Genomic DNA, 23,141 nt, shown 5'->3' with positions numbered 1-23,141 from the left:
CTGGGGTTTCTGGGAAGAAAGGAAGATTCCCTCAGGGTTAGTATATGTATAAATGTGCAGAAAAAGCAAACATGAAGCTACTCACCTGTCCTCCCCCTGAGCTGGGCAAGGCAAATAGCTTCCTCTCCTGTTGAAGAAGGCTGATTATATAGCCTCAGGTCCACCAAAAAAAACCCCCTACACTTAAAACTCTCTCCAAATCCCTGATCCAAGCCCCTGACACTGCACATGTTCTGAATTCCTTGCAGGCAGAAATTCTGATTTCATGAGTATGCTGTAAGGCTGCTGGAGGGTTCAGAGGGACCGGTGAGAGGCCTTGTCAAGAAAGAGGTAGACCGCAGGATTCAGGAAGAGGGTCTGAGAAGAGAAGGTCATCAGGAACTTCTGCTTAGGGTTTTCCCGTCAAGTCCTGGCATGTCCTGGTGTTTCCACTGGGGCCCCATCCTTGCTAAAGGCCCAATGACCCTAGGAGATAGTATATTGCAGGAAGAGGTGGTCCATAGGAAGGGGTAGTGTGGGTCCTGAGTATGATGAGGTCAGTGCCTTGTAGTGCACAGTGTGACACACTCACTGTTCCTGGAGGAATCAGTGAGGCCAGGTGAACAGCAAGCAGCTTGCTCCACCTCTCTCAAATTGAGGGGGGTTCTCCAAAGCAGACTCTGGGCCATAAATCCTTTGCAAAAGGCCTCCTGGATCAGTCACAGAAACTTACACCAAAGGCTAGAAAAACACTGTGTCCATCTGTCCCTCTGACCACTCTCACGGAACTCTCTGGAAGTCAGGTGTGTAAGGATCCCAACACTGATCCCATCACCCAACCTTACTATGGGCAGAGAGATGCTCCATAAAAATTTGTGAACAAATGGATGGAAATAGCAAAAAAACACAAAATGACAAAATTGGAAACAACACAAGAGCAGTGGCCCATAAAGAGAAGAATGAGGACAATCCACAGCCCCCTTTGGGTACTAACAGTGAAAGAGGCCCTGTTCACCCTACCCACCCTTCCAGCTCCTCCTTCTAGCTTCTGTCTTGGCAGCCACTTTGCTGAGCAGTCTTCTTTCCAAGACAAGCTATAATGTGCCTTTACAACGTCTCATCCCACCTCTACAAAGTCTCTTGTCACCAGGCTTCAGACACCATTGTTGTGCAACATGAGGCCTTTCTTGCCCCACGGCTTGCAGCTCTTCTCACAGATTTATCCAGTGGTAAGGAACAGGGCTAAGTCCTTCTTGATGTATTCTTTTCTTCCTCAATAATACCACCCCCACCCCTTGGCAAAAGGGGAGAAAGTAATGGAACCATCTAGTAGCTGGTTCCCTCAGAAGTTCCCTCATGCAGTTGTATCTAGTTAAGTGAATGATTAGAGATCTTGGTGCTGAAATGCTCTCAACCTATTCTCAAACTTTAATTGGGTAAGAATCTGGCTTGCTGGCATGGAGCTGGGTGTGGAATTTGAGTGCCTGTGGGCCAATTCTGGTAAGCAGTACTGGCACTATGGGATTAACTATCTAGTCCTGTTGACATACATGCTATAGATGGGGAGCTCTGGTGTCATAATCTGCAGAGAATTGCAATTGTAACTCAAAGGCTGCACATCTCTGGTGATGCAAATCTACCAGCAGCTCTCTTGGAAGAAGATAGGCAGTATCTTCCCATTTTCCCTTCAAGCTGTGTAAAACCAATGAAGGATCAACTATGAGTCAGAACTGATTGATGGAAGTAAGTTAGAATATCTTGGTGATTCTCAAATATACACCACCAAGCTGAGACATGGCCTGGCACCTGAGAGAACTCCAAACTCAACAAGCTTCCCCCCAGCCTATGTCCTATCAGTTAATGGGGCCCACCATTCCCTGTGTATGTCCCAGCACCCCAGCCTCAACTACTAAGATTCCTCTCACCATTGGAGCTTTCATACACCAACAGGTTTACTTCAGAACTCCACACATGAGGCACCATCCATCTCCCCAGAGGTGTAAATCCCACATGGCATAGCCTTGTTTGTTTAGTATCAAACAGGTGTGTATCACATCTGCACACACCAAGGACTTTTAGATGTTCTGCTGCAGGAGATTTTTTTTTTGCAGCATTGCTCAGGAAGGAGAATGTGGGGCAATAAGGAAGAAAAGAAGAGGAGAGAGAGAGGACAACAGGGAGAGTGGCTGCTTGAACATCAGCACCACAGCCACAGTGTGTGCGGCACACAGGGTGTGGGAAAGTGTGACAGTCTGTCCTGCATGGTGACATAGCCACTCCATGAACACCAGCACCACAGTTAGTTGTATGACATGCAGGGCAGGGGACAGTATGAGAGTTGGTCCTGCATGAACATCAGCACCACAAACAATGTGTGTGGCACCTAGGGCTGAGGACAGTGTGACAGTCTGTCCTGCATAGTGACATGGCCAATCCATGAACACCTGCACCACAGACAGTGTATGTGGCACCCAGAATAGAGGAAAGTGTGACAGTCTGCCTTGATGGTGACAAGTCACTGCAGTGGTGCTCTGTTAAGAGACACCTAGGGTGGAGGACAGTGTGACAGTCTGTCCTGCATAGTGACATGGCCACTCCATGAACAACTGCACCATAGCCAATGTGTGTGGCACCCAGGATAGAAGAAAGCATGACAGTCTGCCTTGCATGGTGACAGTCACTGCAGTGGTGCTCTGTTAGGAAAAGAACATCACAAGAAGAGTCAGGTGGGAAGACTCTGGGTTCTAAAACCCACACTGATTCAAAGTGACTGAAATGTGCACAGCTCTCAGTGGCTAGCGCTCAGGAATGGGGTGAACATTAAGCTAAGGGCCTGGACTTTATCTAGAGGGCAGTAAACAAGGGAAAACCCACTCCAGTTGCTAGACACAGTAGGCTTGGTGGGCAGGAGCAGCCAGAAAGCCCTACTGAAACATGGGCATTGAATGACAGAGAAGTGAGAGAGGTGAGTTTGGAGATAAGGAAGGTCAAGTGGCTCTGCTATCTGGCTTTGTATCTTCCAGGAAGAAGGAAGGAAGAATATGCTGAAACCAATGCCTAAGGTCAGGTGCTCAAAGATAGTGGGAGTGGTTTGGGGTTGAGCTGGGTGATGGTGTAGATAAAGACCACAGTAGTCTATGATCAAGTTTCATTAGAAATCCAAGGGTCTGTTGAACTGGTCACCTTTTCCCTGACAAGCTCAGCAACAAGTCAAGGAAGACTGTTAGCCCATACCTCTGCCTGCCTCCTCCTTTATACACTTGCTTTAATTACTGTATGCACTATTTCTATGAATCTTACAATTCTGCTTTTTGTGATTTGGGGCCATTGCCTGAAATGGCAACTTCTCTAGAAGAGTCACCATCCCAAGGACCATTGGCTCAACATAAAGGTGCTATTTGGTTCAACCTACCTCCCCTGAGTTGAGGAAGATGCATGACCAGAGGAGGGTCCCCTCTCTTAGGGGTGTAGGGTAGGCAGGGGGCAGTCTGGTGCTATTCAGAAGGATCTGAGTCTCATGGTGGACAGGGATGCTCCACGGGAAACTACAAGCTACACAGGAGGTCCACGAGAGGTACTTTACAGAAGCCGACCTAGTGAACTAGGCAGGATGCTCAATCTTGTGTTTGGGTACCACAGCTAATCCCAAACAACTTTGCAAGACACACTCTTTTCCCTTCTTTTACAGGAAGAAACAAATGGGTATAAAAAAGATTGAGTAACTGCATGGTGGTGGTCTAGCAGCCAATCCCAGGCTTCCCTTTTTTGCAAGAGCAATATTCTCCTATGTCTACTGTGTAGAGGAAGGAATAAAGGAAAAATTTTCACTCCATTCTTGATTTAATATTTGACAGAATATTATGTATTGTGGGGAAAAAATGAAACCAAAGGAGGTCATTATAATTAAAAGGTACTTTCAGTGAACAAGACAATGGGAAGTTCCTTCCATGTCAAGAAGGACCTTGTGGACGTCACAGCACTGTCTGCAGAGATTTTCTTAAAAAAAACAAAACAAAAACCCAAAACCCAAACAGAATAAAATAGTAGGGTAGTGAGAGCCCACATCAGCAGCATGCGCACCACCACCTGTCCCATGAACTACATCATCAGCAAAGCTAGATTCTATGGACAGTTCTCAAGGATGAGAGATTTTTCTTTGTGGAGACTGGCCACACAAGAATGCACTCCATCAAATGTAGGCTAGGCAAGCCTTGCTCGCTGAAGGAGACTGGCAGGAGTGAAGAACCCTGAGAAAGACATGCACAGCCTATTGTGGGCCCACTTCCTCACCCAACTTACCCTGGCAGACCAGCAGCTTCCATGACATTGGCGAGGGTCACGTCGTTGGACCACACATCATACTGCCACTTGCGTAGGCCCAGCACCCCACAGAGCACTCGGCCTGTGTGCAATCCCACTCGCATGTTCAGGTTCACCTCGGTGGCCTCCGCCACAGATCTGCAATACAAACAGAAGGGCCTCCTGAATGGCCAAAAGCTGCTAGCTCCCTGAAGGGTACGGATGAGCTCTTGGAGAGTAGGCCATACGCAATTGCACTACAACACTTTCCTCAGTTCCCAGGCCTAGGCTGGAGCCCAAGAGGTTCCTTGGGCCCATAAGTCTCCTGGAGGCCTAACTACTCCAGTGAAGGCCACACCGTGAGACCATGTCACACCACCGCTTGCACAGGCTCAGCATGCTGTTTGTCACTTTTCAATTAGAGACAGTGAAAAAAATGTTAGAATTAATTTTTCAAAATTCACAAATCAATCTAAAACACCAAGTAATTAAAATTGCCCAGCTGTTTCTGTGACCTTTTGGCACTACTCCTGCATGTATGATGGCTATACTACACAAGGACAGCAGCTGACCTCTTCCACAGGTATGTTGGGGTAGACCTCAGGAAGACAGCATCTAACCTCTTCCACAAGTATTTTGGGGTACTCTGCATGAGGATAAGATAACAGCTGACTTCTTCCATAGGTGTATGGTTGGGTACACTGCACAGGTGTGTTGGGGTACGTTGCATGGACAGTGGGTGACCTTTTCCACAGGTGTGTTGGGGTACACTGCACATGGATAGCAGCTGACCTCTTCCACAGGATGATGAGGTACACTGCCCAGGTATGATGGGGTATACTGATTGCATGAGAACAGTGTCTGACTTCTACATGTATGATGGGAATACACTGCACAAGGATGGCATCCAACCTCTTCCACAGGTATGATGGAGTACATTACAAAAGGATGGCAGTCAATCTCATCCATCCACTTTCACTGGTGTACCATGGTACTCCTTGGTGTCCAATGTCCCACACCAAGGCCTCCTCTTGGGTCCATAACTATCCCCATGCAGTCTCACTGCCCTCCCAACCCAGCATTCTCTCTCTACTTCTATTCTCCAACTTGCTTTCTTTTCTTTTTTCTAGTAGCTTCTGCATCAAATATCAATATCTCAAATCTAGCAACATTCAATCCATACTTGACAGAACAATTGCTTCAAAATAAGCCAATGTCCTCCAACTTTATTGTTCCTTGAATGTTCAAGCTGACTTGCCTAGACCAAACAGAACCCCTAACTTCATTCTCAAGGAATAAAATCTAATCTCCAATCTTTTTAGAGTCTGTTTGTGTGAATTGTCTATTATTATCTCAAGTCCACTCATCTGTGTCCCTCCTCCCTCCCCCTCTCTTTTCCCTTACCCTCTCTTATCTCACTCTCCCTCTCCCAGTCATTCCTCTCTCCCTTCTCTCTCAAGATTTTCCAGAAATGATGACAACAGACATACACTGCACTGCTTTCATTGCTACGTGTGCTGTATGTGCACATGTTCCTACCTTACAGCAATGTCTTTCTCAGTTCCAATCTACTTTGTCAAGTTATTCTTTTATTTCAGTAGTTGGAAATGTGGTCCTTTCAAGGGTCAATCTGATGCTTAGCAGTTCAAGTTTTCAAACTTGTCGTCAGGTTTTAAAAGAACTAGCAGGTCCAGTAGGTGTCCACACTGCTGGGGGTTTGGACCAGAGGCACCTCCCCTCCTCTGTAAAGAGAACCAGCAGGGACCACGTGGCCTACAATCAGCGATCTAGAAGCTTACACCTAGCAGAGTTCTCATTTCAAGCCTTTGGTTCTCTGCCACTCAGAATTCTGACCTCAGGCAAGGACTTGAAATCGCAGCCCTGAAAAGGCAATCATATGTCTTCTTCGTCTTCTTCATTATCCATAGCCTAGTGCCAATCATCTGGGGCCTGTCATGGGCCCTTTCAAAACAAGTAGTAAACCAGCAGTCACTTGAGTTTATCCTGATGTGATGTGAAAACTGTGTGGCTGGTATGGGGGGTGGAAGGGTTTAACTTCCATCAACTCCAGATGGGGACAAGAAATTCTATCAACAACTCTAGCACCAACTGTCCCTTCCATGAATCTCACTGTTCTAGTTGCAATGGCCACACAGAACTCACATAATACACTCATGATTATGGGATTTACTGGGGAACTAACAGGTTATAATTTAGGCCAGAAACAGCACATAATTCATTAGTCAGGACACCTTTCCAGACATGCTCACTGGATTTCAACTTCAACTGGTCTTCAATCTCATTGAGTTCTCCTTCAAGGTTCTGTGGCAGTGTTCACACAGCTCCTTTAGCTCTGACAACTACTGGGACCACCAGGCAAAGATCTTCAGCTCTGGCTCCATGGGGCCTGAGCTAGTTCAGTTCTGTGTCAAGACAGTCTAGTCCTCCACTGCCTCTGCTGCTTATCTGAGTCTCTGTCCAGTGCAAGAATCTCTGGCCCAAAATGATTCCCTGCATACTCCACTTATTCTTTCTTTATAGTAATGAGATTCTCATTTTCTAATTCTGAACCTGCTCAATTTAAGCCTGGTGGGATGGCAAAACTGACCAATCTCCTCTAATGTGCTACACATCTTATTTACATGTTCTCACTCAATAGGTGCTATTTACTTTTTACATTAGATATAGACTTTAAAACACCTAACAACAACAACAAACCATCTGGTGAAAAGCCACACCGAGGCACCACTGCCACATATATGCCATTGCCTGCTCCTTAGGAAAGAGGAGAGAGAAGAGCTTCCTGAAGAACCAAGGTGCTCACATAGGAGGAAGCAGGCAAAAAGAGAGTGCTTACTCCCCAGCGGCTGCAAGAATGTGCTAGGTCTGGCTCAAGCCTAGTGCTGGTCCTGCCTGCAGAGAGCTGCCTCAGGTTACATTTGCTAGTCTTATTCTTCTTGAAAAAATTACTTTGTTTTCAAAATTTGAAAACAAGAAGTCTATTCAGAGATAGAAGGAAAATAAACAAAAATTCACCTCTGGGTATGTAGAGCTATTATATGATTAATATAATTGTCCTATAGGATTTCTGAGGGAACATTGATTGTCTAGTGGTAAGGAGCTGCACTGACAACCGAAAGGCATATGGTTTGAATGCACAAACTACTTCATGAGAGAAACATGGGCACTCTCTTGCCATGTAATTTACTGCCTCTGAAAGCTCACTAGGGGGATCAGTTATGAGTTGGTTCCAACTTAATGGCACATAACAACAACATAGAGAGAAGTTCCATGTGAAAGAACAAGTGGCTGATGGAACCAACAACCTGCAAATGATGATGTTCCCTTTGGGGTCTTCACAGAGAGTACATTGTCCTGCCCCATACTCTAGTCAGAGGAGGGGAAAAGGCTTGAGGGACAATCTTTCCAAGTAGTTTGCTTGGTGACTCTCCTTCCTTTGTAAGACTGGATGCCCAAGAGGACAGACACTGATGTTCTGTCCATTCTATCCCAAGCCCTATAGATTCTCTGAACTCTGGCATCAAAGCAGAGGAAGGTCCATGAGCCCTGGAGGATACCTGCATCAGCACTGGAGTCAAGAAGCTAGTTCCAACAGATGGGACCACTGAAGTCAAGATCTCAAGACTTCAATAACAACCAACAGGATATTGAAGTTTCACATATCAAATCGATCATAAAGTCGAGGAAAACAGGGCAGGGTCCTGACAATCAGCTCAGTCAGTCTACTACCATGTACAGAACAGAAAGAGGTGAGTTGGGGCTTCCTGTCTCCCCCCAGAGACATTTTATAGCACATAAATGTGCAAGTCAAGCAGACAGGAACAAGATGAATGAAAGGGGCAGTGCTACTAAAGCCAGGAGTCATCTGAAGGTTAATCTAGGCTTATGAAGCTGCAGGGGAAACTGAGAGTAACATTAGGAGATGATGTTTTATAGGGCACCCAGTCAGTCATGAAAAGTAGCATGAGGAGATGGAAGAGAAATCCAGAGTTCTCATGGGAGCTTCTCCTTTGGTTCAATGAGGGCCACAGATCTTCAGGTAAGAAGGTTCAGCAACACTAGCAATAGGTAAGCCCAGTTTTAGGAGCTCACAGGCTACTGTGAATCCAATCTGTGCTTGAAATACAACAGGAGTTGCATAAAAATTTACTAAATGGAAGAGTGACAGTTATCTCCTCACATCACCCACCTATTTTACCCCAAGAATATTACATAGAATAAATTATAGAATGAGATATGTGATTGATAGGATATAACTAATGTACTGTGAGACTGACATATATGATCCATATGATATATAATGAATATGATTCATTATGATATATAATTCATTATATAGATTTGATGTAATTACATAAAATTCCCATATATATATGATATATGAATATGCAAAAATAGTAATTTTATAACATAAGTGATACAAAGTATTATATACTTACTTGCAGAAAATGAAGACTTGAAACACCTACTGCAAAGGATTTCTTCAAGATGGGTTACATTTCAACATCAAGTAAACAAAAATCCTCACCATTGGACCAATAGACAACAACATGAGATATGAAGAAAAGGTTGAAGTTTTCAATTATTCATTTTGCTTGGACCCACAATCAAAATCCATAGCAAGAGCAGTCAAGAAATCAAAAGACCAATTGCACTGAGGAAATCTGCTGTCAAAGACATCTCCAACATTCTAAAGGACAAGGATATCAGTTTAAAGACTAAGGCACACCTGATACAAGCCTTGGTATTTTCAGTTGTTTCCTGTGTATCCGAATACAGATATGGATGGTAGAAGAAGGATAGGTGCCTTTGAAATGTGATGTTACAGAAGAATATATTGAATATACCACAGACTGCCAAAAGAACAAACAAACCTGTCCTGGAAGAAGTGTAACCAGAGTGTTCTTTAGAGACAAGGATGGTGAAACTTTGTCTCACTTATTTTGAATATCTTTTCAGGAGGAACAACTCCTTGGAAAGAGCCATCATGCTAGAAAAGATCAGTAAAAGGAAGACCCTCATCCAGATGCACTGACACAATGATTAGCACAATGGGCTTGAGCAGGACAGAGATAAAGCATAGTTCATATTTGTTGTTTATAGAGTCACTATGACTCACAGTCAAGTTGATGGCAATGCAAATCAGTAATAACGATTAATCTAAGATGATAGGGCATATAATATACTGTACTTTCAGATTGTTGTAAAATGTAGTAGAATCACCTATTAATTTTAATGACCCCATGAACAACAGATTTAAATCTTGAAATATTACCAGAAAATTGGTTGGATGCACATCTTTGTAGAACTGTCAACAAGGTCTTTCTATTGTGGGAGAACTTTGAGTTTGGCTTTCAAGCTAAACAGTAATTACAACGAACTCACTTAAGATTATCAGATGCTATAAAGTTGACTACAATTCATAGCAACCCTACGAACAACATACTGAAACCTTACCCTATCCTGAACAATCTTCACAATACAATACCCACCATGCTCAAGCTCACTGTTGTAATCATTGTGTCAAGGCATCTTATTCAGGGTCTTTCTCTCCTTTGCTGATCCTACAAATTTCCCAGCGTAATGTGTTTTTTGTGGCACCTCTGGACAACAAGCCCAAAGTATGTGAGATGATGTTTCACCATCCTTGCCTCTAATAAACACCTGGTTGGACTTCCTCGAAATGTGTTTCTTTGGCAGCCCATGGTTTATTCAATGTGCTTCACCAGCACTATGATTAAAAGGTGTTATTTCTTTGTTTTCCTTATTCACTGTCCAATTTTCAGATGCATAAGAAGCAACTGAAAATATCATGGCTTGAATAAGGTGCAAAATATCATGACTTAGAAGAAACAAAATTCCGATTTATTTTCATTTTCTAGATCCAGACATTTTTAGTTCCTTCACCTTTGTTGATCATGCTATAAGCATCTGCTCCAATCTGGTTTTTCTTCTCTAAAGCATTCACTTTCACATTTTGCTGCATACTAAAATCAGCTGGTGAATGCTGACAAACTGCAGTGCCTACATTATCACCCAGATTAATTACATCAGACTCCGATGCAAGCCAGAACCAGTGTTTGCAAATTCTCTCGGTGATCCAGTGTGATTCTAGGCTTAAGAACCCCTGCCTAAACGACTCTACCATGTTCACACTCTGACAAGATGGAGTCCAGGGTTATGGGTGGTTTCCTCTCTGCTAACTCTTAGCTCCGACTAACACAGCCTAAACATGTGCTCCTTTCCTGGAGTCCACATCACAAGGATGGCTCACATGCAGCCTGATGGTAACCCCAATCTTTAAAGTGTTCTTCAGTGAAGGATTTTCTGAAGTTGTCTATTATCATGTTCTATTTATTCTTTCATCTGAGCAGCCACATTCCCCTCATGTCATTATTACGCTATAAACTTACTGTTCCCAAGTGTCAATTTTTTAAATAATCCCTTCTAGACTTCATCTTACTGTGTCATATCTTTCATGCCAGACTTTTTATATTTGTTTTTGATCCTCCAGACCATCAGATTAATTTCTTAGCTCTGTAGCATCCCGTAACTTGTTTTATTAAAACAAAACAAAAACCCTGGAAAAAAACAAGCACCCAACCAAGAAAGAGCAGACAAAACTCCCTTCTGCCAGCAATGAACACCATTCACCCTAATGCCAAGCCATCTTTCCTTATACAAGATATGAGGCCTTGGTGAGCAGTGAGGACATGCATCTCCATTTGAAATGGATTTCAGTTGCACTGATACAAGTGTTCACCCTAGCTATGCCCCTAGATATCTCACTTGGCTAAGCACAGGGTGGTGTTTTTAAACATGACCAATGCACGCCTACAGCTGAGCTCTGTTGGTCTAGTAGGTAAGAAGTTTTGTTGCCAACCCAAAGGCAGGAAGTTTGAACCCACCAACTGCTTTGAGGAAGAAAGATGAGTAATCTCCTCCTGTGTGATTTACAGACTCTGAAAACCAGCTGAAGGGTCACCTGTGAGTTGTTCTATCTTGATCTCATATAACAATACAGTCCACACCCATGATGAGGGTCTTCTGTAGACAATGAAATAATCATAGACATAACATAAAGGATGAGTTATCTAAGCAACACTCAACACCTTAGGGATACTTGCTGAATCCAGCTTCCTCTTGATGTGACCCTGATCCTCACAACCCTAGCAAAATTGACCATACCAGGAGACACACTAACTTGTTATCAAATAGGACCTTATAAGGGAGGTTGTGTGGGGCAGAAGGTGGGCCTGCAAGCTTGTCCTTCTGGTCTAGCTCAGCCCCCTGGATGCACTTACGTGATGGTGTCAATCATGTCAAGCCCCATCTCCACACAGCAGTGGGCATGATCAGACTTTGGCTGGGTGAGGCCTGACACGCAGTAGTAGCAGTCCCCCAGGATCTTGATACGCCGACAGTGGTTCTCCTGCAGAGAAGGGAACACTACATGTTATGGAAGCTTTGCCAGAATGACTACAAGCCACTTTTCTAGACATCTGCTTCTCCTCATTGCAACAACAGTGGGAATGATATAGCACACAGAATGGTCATTTTATATCCATTAGGCTTGTAGAGCACATAGCACCCTCCAGCTGGCTCTGAGTGCACAGCCTGCCTCCCAACACCAGCACATTCCACACTTCCACCTTCACAGTTGTCCTTTCACCCGGTGCACCTACTGCCCCAACCTGGTTTCACCTTTTATTTCACTGGTCACACTCTACAGACCTTTCTAGTCCAGCTGAAATGCCTCCATCATCAGACCTCTGTACGAACCTCCTTTCTCTGTGGATTTGCACAGTGTCTCTCCCTTGGTGAACGTGTGCCAGTTGTGCCTTCTGGAACATATTGTACCCCCACAAAACAGCTACTTTTCCCTGATGGTCCAAGCACACGAGGACCCATGGGACGCTCTTAGCCACTCTTAGGAAATAAGCCATTTGTCATAGAGCCTGTGTCCTGAAGTGAGTTCATCTGGTATTCCTGCCAACCCCCCACAGGTATGCACCAGCTCTGAACATGCACCTGCTCAGGAAAAAGTGGGAGATATTGCTTCACTTGTCTCTGGGCCACATGTGACCAAACACTGAATCATACCTCTGGACCTTTTCCCAGCTGTTCTGGACCTCTGGATAGAACAGGTTCTTGTTCTGGCCTTTCTGAGACAACTTCACTCTTCCCCCACACCTTAACATTGGTTATCCAGAGTTAGCCACCTCTCAGATGGGGCATGGAGCCATCACTCATGACACCAGCAAGCCTAAGAACCACTTAGAAGAAGAAATTCTTCTATATGATGTGGACAGACAGGCCTTGGAGAGACTCTAGGACCATTAACCATTATGACACCTTTGGCACAACACAGTATGAGACTGTGAGGTCAAGCTAAGATCTGACTGATGAAATGGCTGGCCTTTGGGTTTTCCTTCCCTCCACTCCCAATCAGAGTCTCAGGCAGAAGTGAGGAATATTTGAACATCTGTATACTGAGAGCCAAGAGTGAGCTGTGCTAATCCATAGCATTTTCTCAGTGAGAGCAATGTGGCAGGAGCGATTCCAGGAATGATGCACAGGAATTTGAGTGAGGTACTTTGTGGAGATCAGTGCTGTTTGGCTGGTCCACAAGAGACACTTTAAACTCAAGCAGAAGGGAGTGAGTCAGCTGGAGCTCGAGTGAGGGTGCAGACCCACTTCTCTAAGGGAAAACCAAGGCTTCTTGGTTTTCCATTCAGGTCTCCGTGCACACCCACACTGCATGCACCTCCACTCTCCACCTTGTGTCTCCTTGCGTCCAGTCAATTAACTGCCAATAGACCAGAGCATCAAAGACTGGCCTATTGCAGCAGTTATCTGACATAAAGATACTGCTTTCATAAAACTTTCTCTCCTGAACTGAATCAAATCTTCCCTTGAGTCAGAAGTTTAGAGAGAAACCCAGGCAAGGTAGCTGCCCCACCCTCTCCTAGAGCAGTGACTTCAGATCAAGAACTTGCTATTGCGTAAGGCATAAAAATCTCTACCACAGCAATATCATGTAAGAAGCAGTTGAGTTGCTTACTGAAGAGAATCAAAGATTGCAATCTTCAATATGGATTAAATCACAAAACCAAGGGGAAAAATCTTCACCATTCTATTAAAGGGCAACATTATGATAAACGGAGAGAACACTGAAATTGTCAATGATCTCATCTGTCTTGGAACAACAATCAACATCCTTGCTACAAGTAGTCAGGAAATATGGAAAGGCACATTGTTCTTGTTGATATATACCCACATTTAGCCCTCCAGTGGGTTTTCAGAGGCACTCAAGAGCTTGGGATGAAACTGCCCATATTTCTCCCACAGAGAACTATGTCCCTTAAAGTTGACAACACTATCCCTTAATTGTACTAATGTGGAACCTATATTGAAACCAAGAAACTGTTGTGTGAACAGAGCAAGAGAACAAAATATGGTTTAAAATTAAGAAGGGAGTGCATCAGAATTGTATTGTTTCCATACCTGTTCAATTTTTATGTTGAGCAAATTATTTGAGAAGCTGAACTTTATGAAGAAGAAGAATGTTGTGGCATCAACATTGGAGGAAGACTTATGAATAACCTGCATTATGCAGATGATACAACCTTGCTTGTTGAAAGTCAGGAGGAAATGAAGCACTTGTTGCAGAAGATAAAAGAATATAGCCTTCAATATGGATTGTATCTCAATGTCAAGAAAACAAAAATTCTTAACACTGGACCAATATGCAACATGTTGTTGTTGTTATGTGCTGTCAAGTTGCCTGCAATTCATAGTGACCCTATGTACAATAACCCTAAACCCTGCTCTAGTCTGTGCCAATCTCACTGTCTCTGACACACCTACCCCCACTAAGCCAGTCACTGAATCAATTCATCTCATTGGTGGTCTTCCTCTACTGTGCTGTCCCTCCACCCTCCCAAGCATGATGTCCCTCTCCAAGGACTGGTATTTCCTTTAAACATGTCCAAAGTATGTCAAAGGAAGCTTCAGAATCCTCTACTCCAAGGAGTAGCCTGGTCTTCAGGAAAAACCTGTTTATTCTCTTAGCAGTCCATGTATATTCAATACACTTCTCCAACAGCACAGCTCAAAGGCATCAGTTTTCCTTCTATCATCCCTAGTAATTATCCAGCTCGTGGATGCATTGCAAGTTATTGCAAAGATCATGGCCTGTATCAGGTGCACATTAGTCTCGAGACTGACATCATTAGTCTTCAGTATTTTGGAGAGGTCTCTGACTTTCCCAATGCAATACGTCTTAATTTCCTAACTGCTGGTGCCAAGAGTATTGATTGAGGAGCCAATGGGGGGGGGGAAGCTGTTAATAATCTCAATCTCTTCTCCATCTATCATGATACTGCCAATTGACCCAGTAGTGAGAATCTTTGTTTTCTTTAAATTGAGCTTCAATCAATACCAAAGGTTGCAGTTCTTGACCTTATGCAGCAAGTGATTCAGGTCCTCCTCAGTTTCAGCAAGCAGGATTGTTTCATCTGCATAACACAGATTGTTGTTGAGTCTTCCTCCAATCCTAATGCCACATTTTTCCTCACAGAGCCCAGCCTCCCGGAAGATCTGTTCTGCATATAGATTGAAAAAGTATAGAGATAGAGCCATTCCTGTCATACATTCCTGCCATACACCCTTCCCAATTTTGAACCAGGTAGCGTTTCCTTGCTTTGTCTGACAACTGTCTCCTGGTGCAAGTATGGGTTTTGCTTTAGCACAATCAAGTGTTCTGGGAATCCCATTCTTCTAAGAAGTAGCCACAGTTGGTTGTGGTCCACACAGTCAAATGCCTTTGCATAGTCAATGAAACACAGATAGACATACCTCTAGCAGTCCCTGCTTGCAGCCAAGATCCATCTATAACGTTAGCTACAATATCCCTAGTACTACACCCTCTTCTAAACCCAGCCTGCACTTCTTGCAGTTCTCTGCTGTTTTGTTGTGCCAGTGGTTATTGTATAATATGTAGCAGAATCTTGCTTGCATGTGATATCAATGATATTGTTCAATAATTTCCACACTCTGTCAGATCACCCTTCTTTGGAATAGGAACAAATATAGATCTCTTCCAGTCAGTTGGCTAGGTGGTTATTCTCCAGATTTCTTGACACAACTTGGCAAGCACATCTAGGGCAATATCTGTTTGCTGATATATATCAATTGGTATACTATAAATTTCTGGGGCCTTGTTTATTGCCAATTCTTTCAGAGCAGCTTGAACTTCTTCCTTCATCACCACAGGCTCTTGCTCATACATTGTTTCATGAAATGCTTATGTCTGCCAATTTGGTATACTGACTCTTTATACTCTTTCCATTTTGATTTAATACTTTCTGGATTATTTGATATTCTGTACAAAGCATCCTTAAGTACTGCAACTCAAGGCTTGAATTTGTTATTCAGTTCCTTGAGCTTACAAAATACTGAGCTCGGCCCCTTTGATTTTCTGACTCCAGCTCTTTGAACATTTCATTTTAATACTTTACTTTGTCTTCCTGTGCTGTTCTTTGAAATATTTTCTCTTCAGCTCCTTAATATCTTGATTGCTTTCCTTTGCTTTGGCTTCGCAGCACTCTAGTGCAATATTCAGAGTGTCTTCTGACATCCACCTTGGTCTTTTCTTCCTCCTCTATCTTTGTAATTACCTTTTACATTCTTCCTGGATGATATTCTTTATATCCACCCACAACTCAACCAGTCTTCATTCATTAGTGTTCAAGGCCACAAACCTATTCCTCATATGGTTTTAAAATTCAAGTGAGATAGACTCAAGATCATATTTTGTTTCCCATGGACTTGATTTAATATTCCTTAGCTTCAGCTTGCACTTGCATATGATTAAGTGACAGTCTATTCCACAACCAGCACCTGGCCTAGTTTTCACAGCTGATATTGAGTTTCTCTAGCAGTTCTTACCACAAATATAATCCGTCTGATTCTTATGCATACCATCAGGTGAAATTCATGTGTATACCCTGCATTTATATTTATTATAAAATGTATATGAAAAGAATAAATCATTCATTGTGCAAAATTCTATCCTTCTATCTTCAGCTTCATCTCTGTTACAAGTCCATGTTTTCCAACTACTGACCCTCCTTCTCTCTTCCCACTTTTTGCATTCCAGTCACCTATTATTATTAATTATTAATACATCTTGATAGCATATTATATTGATCTCTGACTGCAAAAGATTGAAATTGTCAGCTTGGACAGCAGCTCTGATGGAACGGCAATGAGACACTACAGCAAGACAAACAGCTGGAGTTCGAGTGAGAGAAGTCAAAAGCAACTGTCTGCACTTGCTGGAGATCTTCTTACTAACACCAGGAACACACCAGGGAGCTGCTGCTGCATGCGCCATGGTGCTGACACAAGACACGCGCCAGGGAGCTGTAGGCTGATGCAAGGCACACGCTAGGGAGCTGCAGACTGACCTGAGGCACGTGTTGGGGACCTGAAGGCTGACACCAAACATGCACTGAGGAGATGCTGATGCACATGTCAGGACAATCAGGAAAGCTGGAATCTGAGTGAGTATGAGTCCAGAACTCAAGTCCTCTCACTTTGGTCCCAACACTGTTGGTCCGTGCCCAGAACACCACTCATTACGTACACTAGGAGTGACTCTGGAACTTGAGCGATGTCCTTTGTTGGGGGGTGACTGGTGTTTGGCTGGATCACGGGGGCCTCTTAAGTTCAATCAGAAGGGAGTGAGAAAGCTGGAGCTCATTCTAAAGGGAAAACCAAGGCTTCCTGGTTTTCCATTCAGGTCTCTCTGCTTTGGTTGGTGTCTCCTCACATCCAGCCCATCAACTGCATTTAGCCCAGAACACCTTGGGTTACTCTAGTTGCAGCAGTTGTCTGAAAGAGGAGACTGCTTCCACGGGCCTTTTCTCTATTGAACTGAGAGAAACTCAAGCAGAGTAGCTGTCCCACCCTCTTCTGGAGCAGTGACTTCAGATCAAGGACCTGTAATCATTTCAGGCACAAAAAACCTCTACCAAAGCAATGTTACATAGGAACCAGGCTCCCTCATCCCCTACACAAGCCCAAATTGAGTTGTCACCTAAAAAAAAAATGACAGTCTTGAATTCCAAGATGGTGGTGGTGGAGAGTGCAGTGTGAAGAGCCAGAGGAATAGCAAGCTGCATAGTGACGGGCCACTAGAGACACCTTCACACCACACAGAGACTGACCAACAGGATGTGAAATGGGCAGTAGGAATTTGAATCAGAAATTTTGTTGGGACAATGAGTTTTGGGGCTACAGAAATATAAAGCCACAATGCAGGCCACACCATAAACCCGGCCAAAGCTGGAAGCTGCCAGCCAAGCTGCTGTATGGCCCATCCAACAGGAGAAAGGTTGACGGGATACTGGCTGAGTTCTCTAAGCCCCACTAGACCCAGTGGGTCTGATGGAATTTGGTTGAATTTTTCTGTGCCCGCACTGACTGCCCATGATTGGGCAGGCTGGTAGGATGCTGAATAGGTTTTCTCGGGCACTTCCAATTGCCTGGGAGAGCACCTAAGAGTGAGCCCGTTGGTGGAAAATTGGCTGAGTTCTCTTGGGCCATGCTGACTGCCCAGGAATGAGCAGACCAGTGGGAATCTGACTGAACTTCAGTAGACATCACAGACCGGCCAGAGGTGAGTGGGGTGCTGGAAATTTGACTGAGTCTGCTAGGGTCCTGCTTGATCCAGGACACTGCTCAGGCAGGGGTCGCTGCAAGAGGGCACCTGGGTAAGGGCCACTGGAGAGGGGCCGCTGAATGAGAACCACTGGGTGGGAAATGGATAGTTGGAGTTTGAGTAGGGATCACAATCGTGGGGAAACCCAGAAAGCTGAGGTCTGAGTGAGAACCTCCAAAAGATTGAGCCACCCCTGTTAATGCCCTGCCCACATGCCTACCCCACCCCCATTTGACTCCACACCTGTAACTACACATCCAGTCAATCAACTTGCCCTTAATCCAGAGCACCTTGATCTGACTTAGCTACAAGAAGCTGCTCTCATGGACTCTGAAATTACCTTTACCTTGAGTTAGAAGTTCAGAGAAAAACACAAGTGGGGTAGCTGCCCAATTGATTTATTGTCTTCAGATCAAGAACCTATCAACGTCTGGAAGAAAGTAAGATATCCCACACACTACACAAGCACACACCAAGATGTCACCTCCAAAAGGTGATACAGTATCAATAGATTTCCTGAAGCTAGAAAGTCTGATGGAACATTCTGACACAGAATTTAAAAGAACAATGACTGAATATTTTCAATGGATGAAAGACAAACTGGAAGAATTACAGGACACTACAAGCAAAACCCAGGAGGAGCTTAAAAAACCAATCCAGAACAATGCAGATAAAGCAAATAAGGCATTAGTGGCACTGGAAAAAGGAGGAACCACGATCCAAAATATGAGTTCCAGTGTTTTAGATGCTGTCAACATGATGGAGGACACAGAAGCAAAGATGAAGAGATGGAACACAGAACCAGTGAAATAGAAGATAGAATTGTCACCACTGATCTGCTAGAGCAAAAAGCAGAATCAAAAAGGAAGGAAAAAGAAGATAACCTAATAATTATGTGGGACACCATCAAGAGAAATAACATGGCAGAGTGGGTAAAAAATTTCCTGGCTGCAGTTACCAAGAGTATTGACTGGGGAAGCAAGTAAACTAAAACTGTTAACTATCTCAATCTCTTCACCAACCATACTGATGCTGCCAATTGGCCCAGTGGTGAGAATCTTTGTTTTCTTGGTGTTGAGCTTCAATCCATATTGAAAGTGGCAGTCCTCGACCTTCTGCAGCAAGTGCTTCAGGTCCTCCTCAGTTTCAGCAAGCAGGGTGTGTCATCAGTCTAACGCAGGTTGTTGATGATTCTTCCACCAATCCTGATGCCACATTCCTCTTCATACAGCCCACCATCTTGGACAATCTGTTCTACATACATACTGAAAGGTATGGAGACAAAATTCATCCTTGATGGACCCCCTTCTTGACTTTGAACCATGTAGTGTCTCCTTGCTCTGTTCTGATGATTGCCTCTTGGTCCAAACATAGGTTTTGCATTATTACAAGAAACAAAAAGAGAACAGGGGAGGTGGAATAATATCCCTTGCTCCTGGATAGGAAGACACAATATATTGTGAAAATGACAATATTACCAAAGGCAATTTACATGTTCAATGCAATCCCAATATAAATACCAATTCCATTCTTCAACGAGACGGAAAGGCAATCTCCAATCTCATTTGGAATAGAAAGAGGCCCAGAATAAGCAAAGTACCCCTTAAAAAGAGAAGAAACAAGGTAGAAGGCATTTCACTCCCTGATTTTAGATCCTATTACACTGCCATAGTGGTAAAGACATCGTGGTACTGGTATAATGACAGACACATAGATCAATGGAATAGAATTGAGAATCCAGAAATCAGCCCATCTACCTATGGTCAACTGATTTTTGGCAAGGAGATGAAATCAGTTAAGAAGGGAAATGACAGCCTTTTTAACAAATGATGCTGCCAAAATCGGAAAACTATCCACAGAAAACTCAAGCAAGATCCACAGCTCAATTCATACACAAAAACCATTTCAAAGTGAATTATGGAACTAGAACTAAAACTAAGGACAATAAACTTTATTAAAGAAAAGGTTGGAAGAACTCTGTAAGTCCTAATCCAAAACATAAACAGTCTTCCAAGCATCCTGGAACATCTATACCTAGGAGAGGATAAAATAGATGAAGGAGATCTTCTAAGAATTAAATCTCGATGCACATCCTAAAACTTCTCCAACAGGGTAAAAAGAGAAGACACAGATTTGGAAAAAATATTTGGTAATGACATGTCTAACAAGGAACTTACATATAGAATATAAAATACTCAAGTACCACAAAAAGATAAAGGTAAATAACTCAATTGAAAAATCGGCACAAGATATGAACAGACACTTCACAAAAGAAGACATTCAGATGGTAAACAAACACATAAAGAAATGATAAAAATCCTTAGCTCGAAGAGAGATTCAAATAAAAACAACTACGAGATATCATCTCACCCCAGTAAGTACAGCAAAATTTAATAGAACAGCAAACAAAAAATGCTGATGAGGTTGTACAGAAACTGGAACTCTTATTCACTGTTGAGGGGAGTGTAAAATGGCACAACCAGTATGGAAGGCTGTATAGCGCTTTCTCAAAAAGTAACAATTAGAAATACCATTTGACCTAGCAATTCCACTACTGGGAATTTGCCCTAAAGAAATCATAACCACCACTCAAGCAGATATATGCACACCCATGTTTATTGTGGCTTTGTTAGCAATAGCAAGGAGCTGGGAACAACCCAAGTGCCCATCAACAAATGAATGGCTAGAGAAGCTCTGGTATATTCACACAATGGAATAGTATGCAGCATTGAAAAACAAGGAACTCATGAAATATTATGCAAAATCAATGACCCTGAAGGACTTTATGCTGAGTCAAATATCTCAGTCACAAAATGACAAATATTGCATAGGGCCACTATTGTAAAACAGGACTGACATTGGGGTTGTGGGAAGACAGATAAGGAGGTGAGGAAAGATGAAAAAGATAGGGAGAGAACTGTTTAAAAGGGTATATGATTGAGTATTATTGTCATTATTGAAGTCCAGAATCAAGGCTACATAATGCAGTAGGCTTGCAAGGAGGGATTTCATAACAATGAAAGAATTTTTATTTTACTTTTCAAGGAGAACTTTCAATTGAGAAGGAGGGGGTGGGCAGGGAGAAAAGTTCAACAATGAATGACTGGAAATCCTAAGCCTCTTTTAACTTTTACTAAAATTAATTTTTAAAAAGTGACACAGTATAAATGGATTTCCTGGAGACAGAAAGTCTGATGAAACTTCATGACGCAGAATTCAAAAAATAATGATTAAATATTTTCAATGGATGAAAGACAAACAAAATGAATTAGAGGAAACTACAAGCAAAAATGAGGAGGAGCTTAAAAAAAATCCAAAATGTTGCAAATAAAACAAAAAAGTCATTAGAGGCTCTGGAAAAACAAGAAACCACAATCCAAATATGAAGACCAATATTTCAGATGCTTTCAACATGATGGAGGATCACCTGAACAGGTTGTAACAGATGAAACACAAAACCAGTGAAATAAAAGAATTGTCACCATTGATTTGCTAGAATAAGAAGCAGATTCAAAATGGAAGGAAAAAAAGAAAATCTAAGAATAATGTGGAACATCATCAATAGAAATAACATGTGCATAATCAGAATCTCAGAAGAGGAAGAAGCAATTAATGGCACCAAAAAAAGTTGTGGAAGAATTACTTAAAGAAAAATTCTCAAGCTTAATGAAGCATGAGAAAATACATATTCAAGAAACTGAGAGAATACCATCTAGAATAGATGATAAAAGAAAAACACCAAAACATAACATAGTCAAATTTGCCAAAACTGAAGACAAGAAGAGAATTTTGAAAGCAGCAAGGGAGAAACAAAAAGTAACCTATAAGGGAGAGCAAATAAGATTAAGTGCCAATTTATCAGCAGAAACCATGTTAGCAGTAAGACAGTGGAAGTACATATATCAAACACTCAAAGAACAGAACTGTCAACCAAGAACATTATATGCAGCAAAACTGTCCAACAAATATGAAGGAGAGATCAAGATATTCCCAGAAAAATAGAACTTAAGGGAGTTTGTAAAAACAAGACCATCATTGCAAGAAAAACTGAGGGAAGTCTTTCTTACAGAGGTGCAACAGAAAGCAAGAGGGACCACAGTAACTTGTAACAACAACAAAAAGAACTCAACAAAATGATAGCAACAAAACCTTGCCTCTGAATAATCTGAATGTGAATGGTTTCAATGCACCACTGAAGATAAAAAGAGGAACAGATTGGATAACAATACAAAATCCATCAGTATGCTGTCTACAAGAGACACAACAGGAAAATGAAGATAAAGAAAGACTAGAAATAAGGGGGTGGAAAAAGTATACCAAGCAAATGGCAACTAGAAAAAAACAGGAGTTCGAATATTAATTTCTGATAAAAAATATTTCAATTCAAAAAACCATCATAAAGGACAAGGAAATACACTAGATAATGATTAAGGGGTCAGTAGAACAAAACATAATAGTAAAAAATATCTATGCACCAAATGAAAGGTCTGCAAAATATATAAAACAAACATTAACAAAACTGAAAAAGGAAATAGACAACACTACTATAGTAGTTGGAGGCTTCAATACACCACTCTCAAGAAAAGATAGAACTACCAGAAAGAAACTCAAAAAAGATGCTCAAGAATTAAACCACACAATAAAACAATTTGATCTCATAGATCTTTATAGGCTAAGGCACCCCCCCCAAAAAGAACAATATATCTTTTTCTCCAATGTGCATGGAACATTCTTCAGAAAAGATCACATTTTAGGATAGAAGGCAAATATCAATAATTTCAAAAGAAGAGAAATTTTAAAAAGCATTTGCTCAGACCACAATGCTGCAAAATTATAAATTAATAACAAGAGGATAAAGAAGGGGAAAAAAACCCACACATTTGGAAGCTAAAAAACCACCTTACTTGAACATGAGTAGGTACTAGAAAAAATAAAAAATAAAATTAAAAATTTCTTAAAACAAACGACAACTGAAACACAACTTACCAAAACCTCTGGGAAACAGGCAAAGCAGTAATAAGAGGTCAATTTATAGCAATAAGAAAACACATCAAAAGACAGGGGGAAGTCAAAATAGCAAAATTTAACAGAACAGCAAGCAACAAATGCTGGC

The 23,141-nt window shown here is 42.3% G+C and overlaps 1 protein-coding gene across 1 annotated transcript in view; it reads right to left on the bottom strand.

Annotated features, from left to right (window-relative positions):
* The window catches only part of ADCY1 (adenylate cyclase 1 (brain)), a 461,486-nt gene that overhangs the window by 196,276 nt on the left and 242,069 nt on the right, over nucleotides 1-23,141 (bottom strand). Inside the window, exons 5-6 of the mRNA XM_006902175.1 lie at nucleotides 11,604-11,731; nucleotides 4,279-4,437 (exon numbers count right to left, since the gene is read on the bottom strand). Of these exons, the coding sequence (XP_006902237.1) occupies nucleotides 4,279-4,437; nucleotides 11,604-11,731 (287 nt within the window). The remainder of the gene's footprint in view (nucleotides 1-4,278; nucleotides 4,438-11,603; nucleotides 11,732-23,141) is intronic.

Source organism: Elephantulus edwardii, unplaced genomic scaffold, assembly GCF_000299155.1.
Source record: "Elephantulus edwardii isolate Elephantulus edwardi_28Jun2011 unplaced genomic scaffold, EleEdw1.0 scaffold00376, whole genome shotgun sequence".
In the NCBI taxonomy this organism is placed as follows: domain Eukaryota; kingdom Metazoa; phylum Chordata; class Mammalia; order Macroscelidea; family Macroscelididae; genus Elephantulus; species Elephantulus edwardii.
Note: the sequence above shows the minus strand (reverse complement) of the source record. Positions and strands in the feature narration are given on the sequence as shown.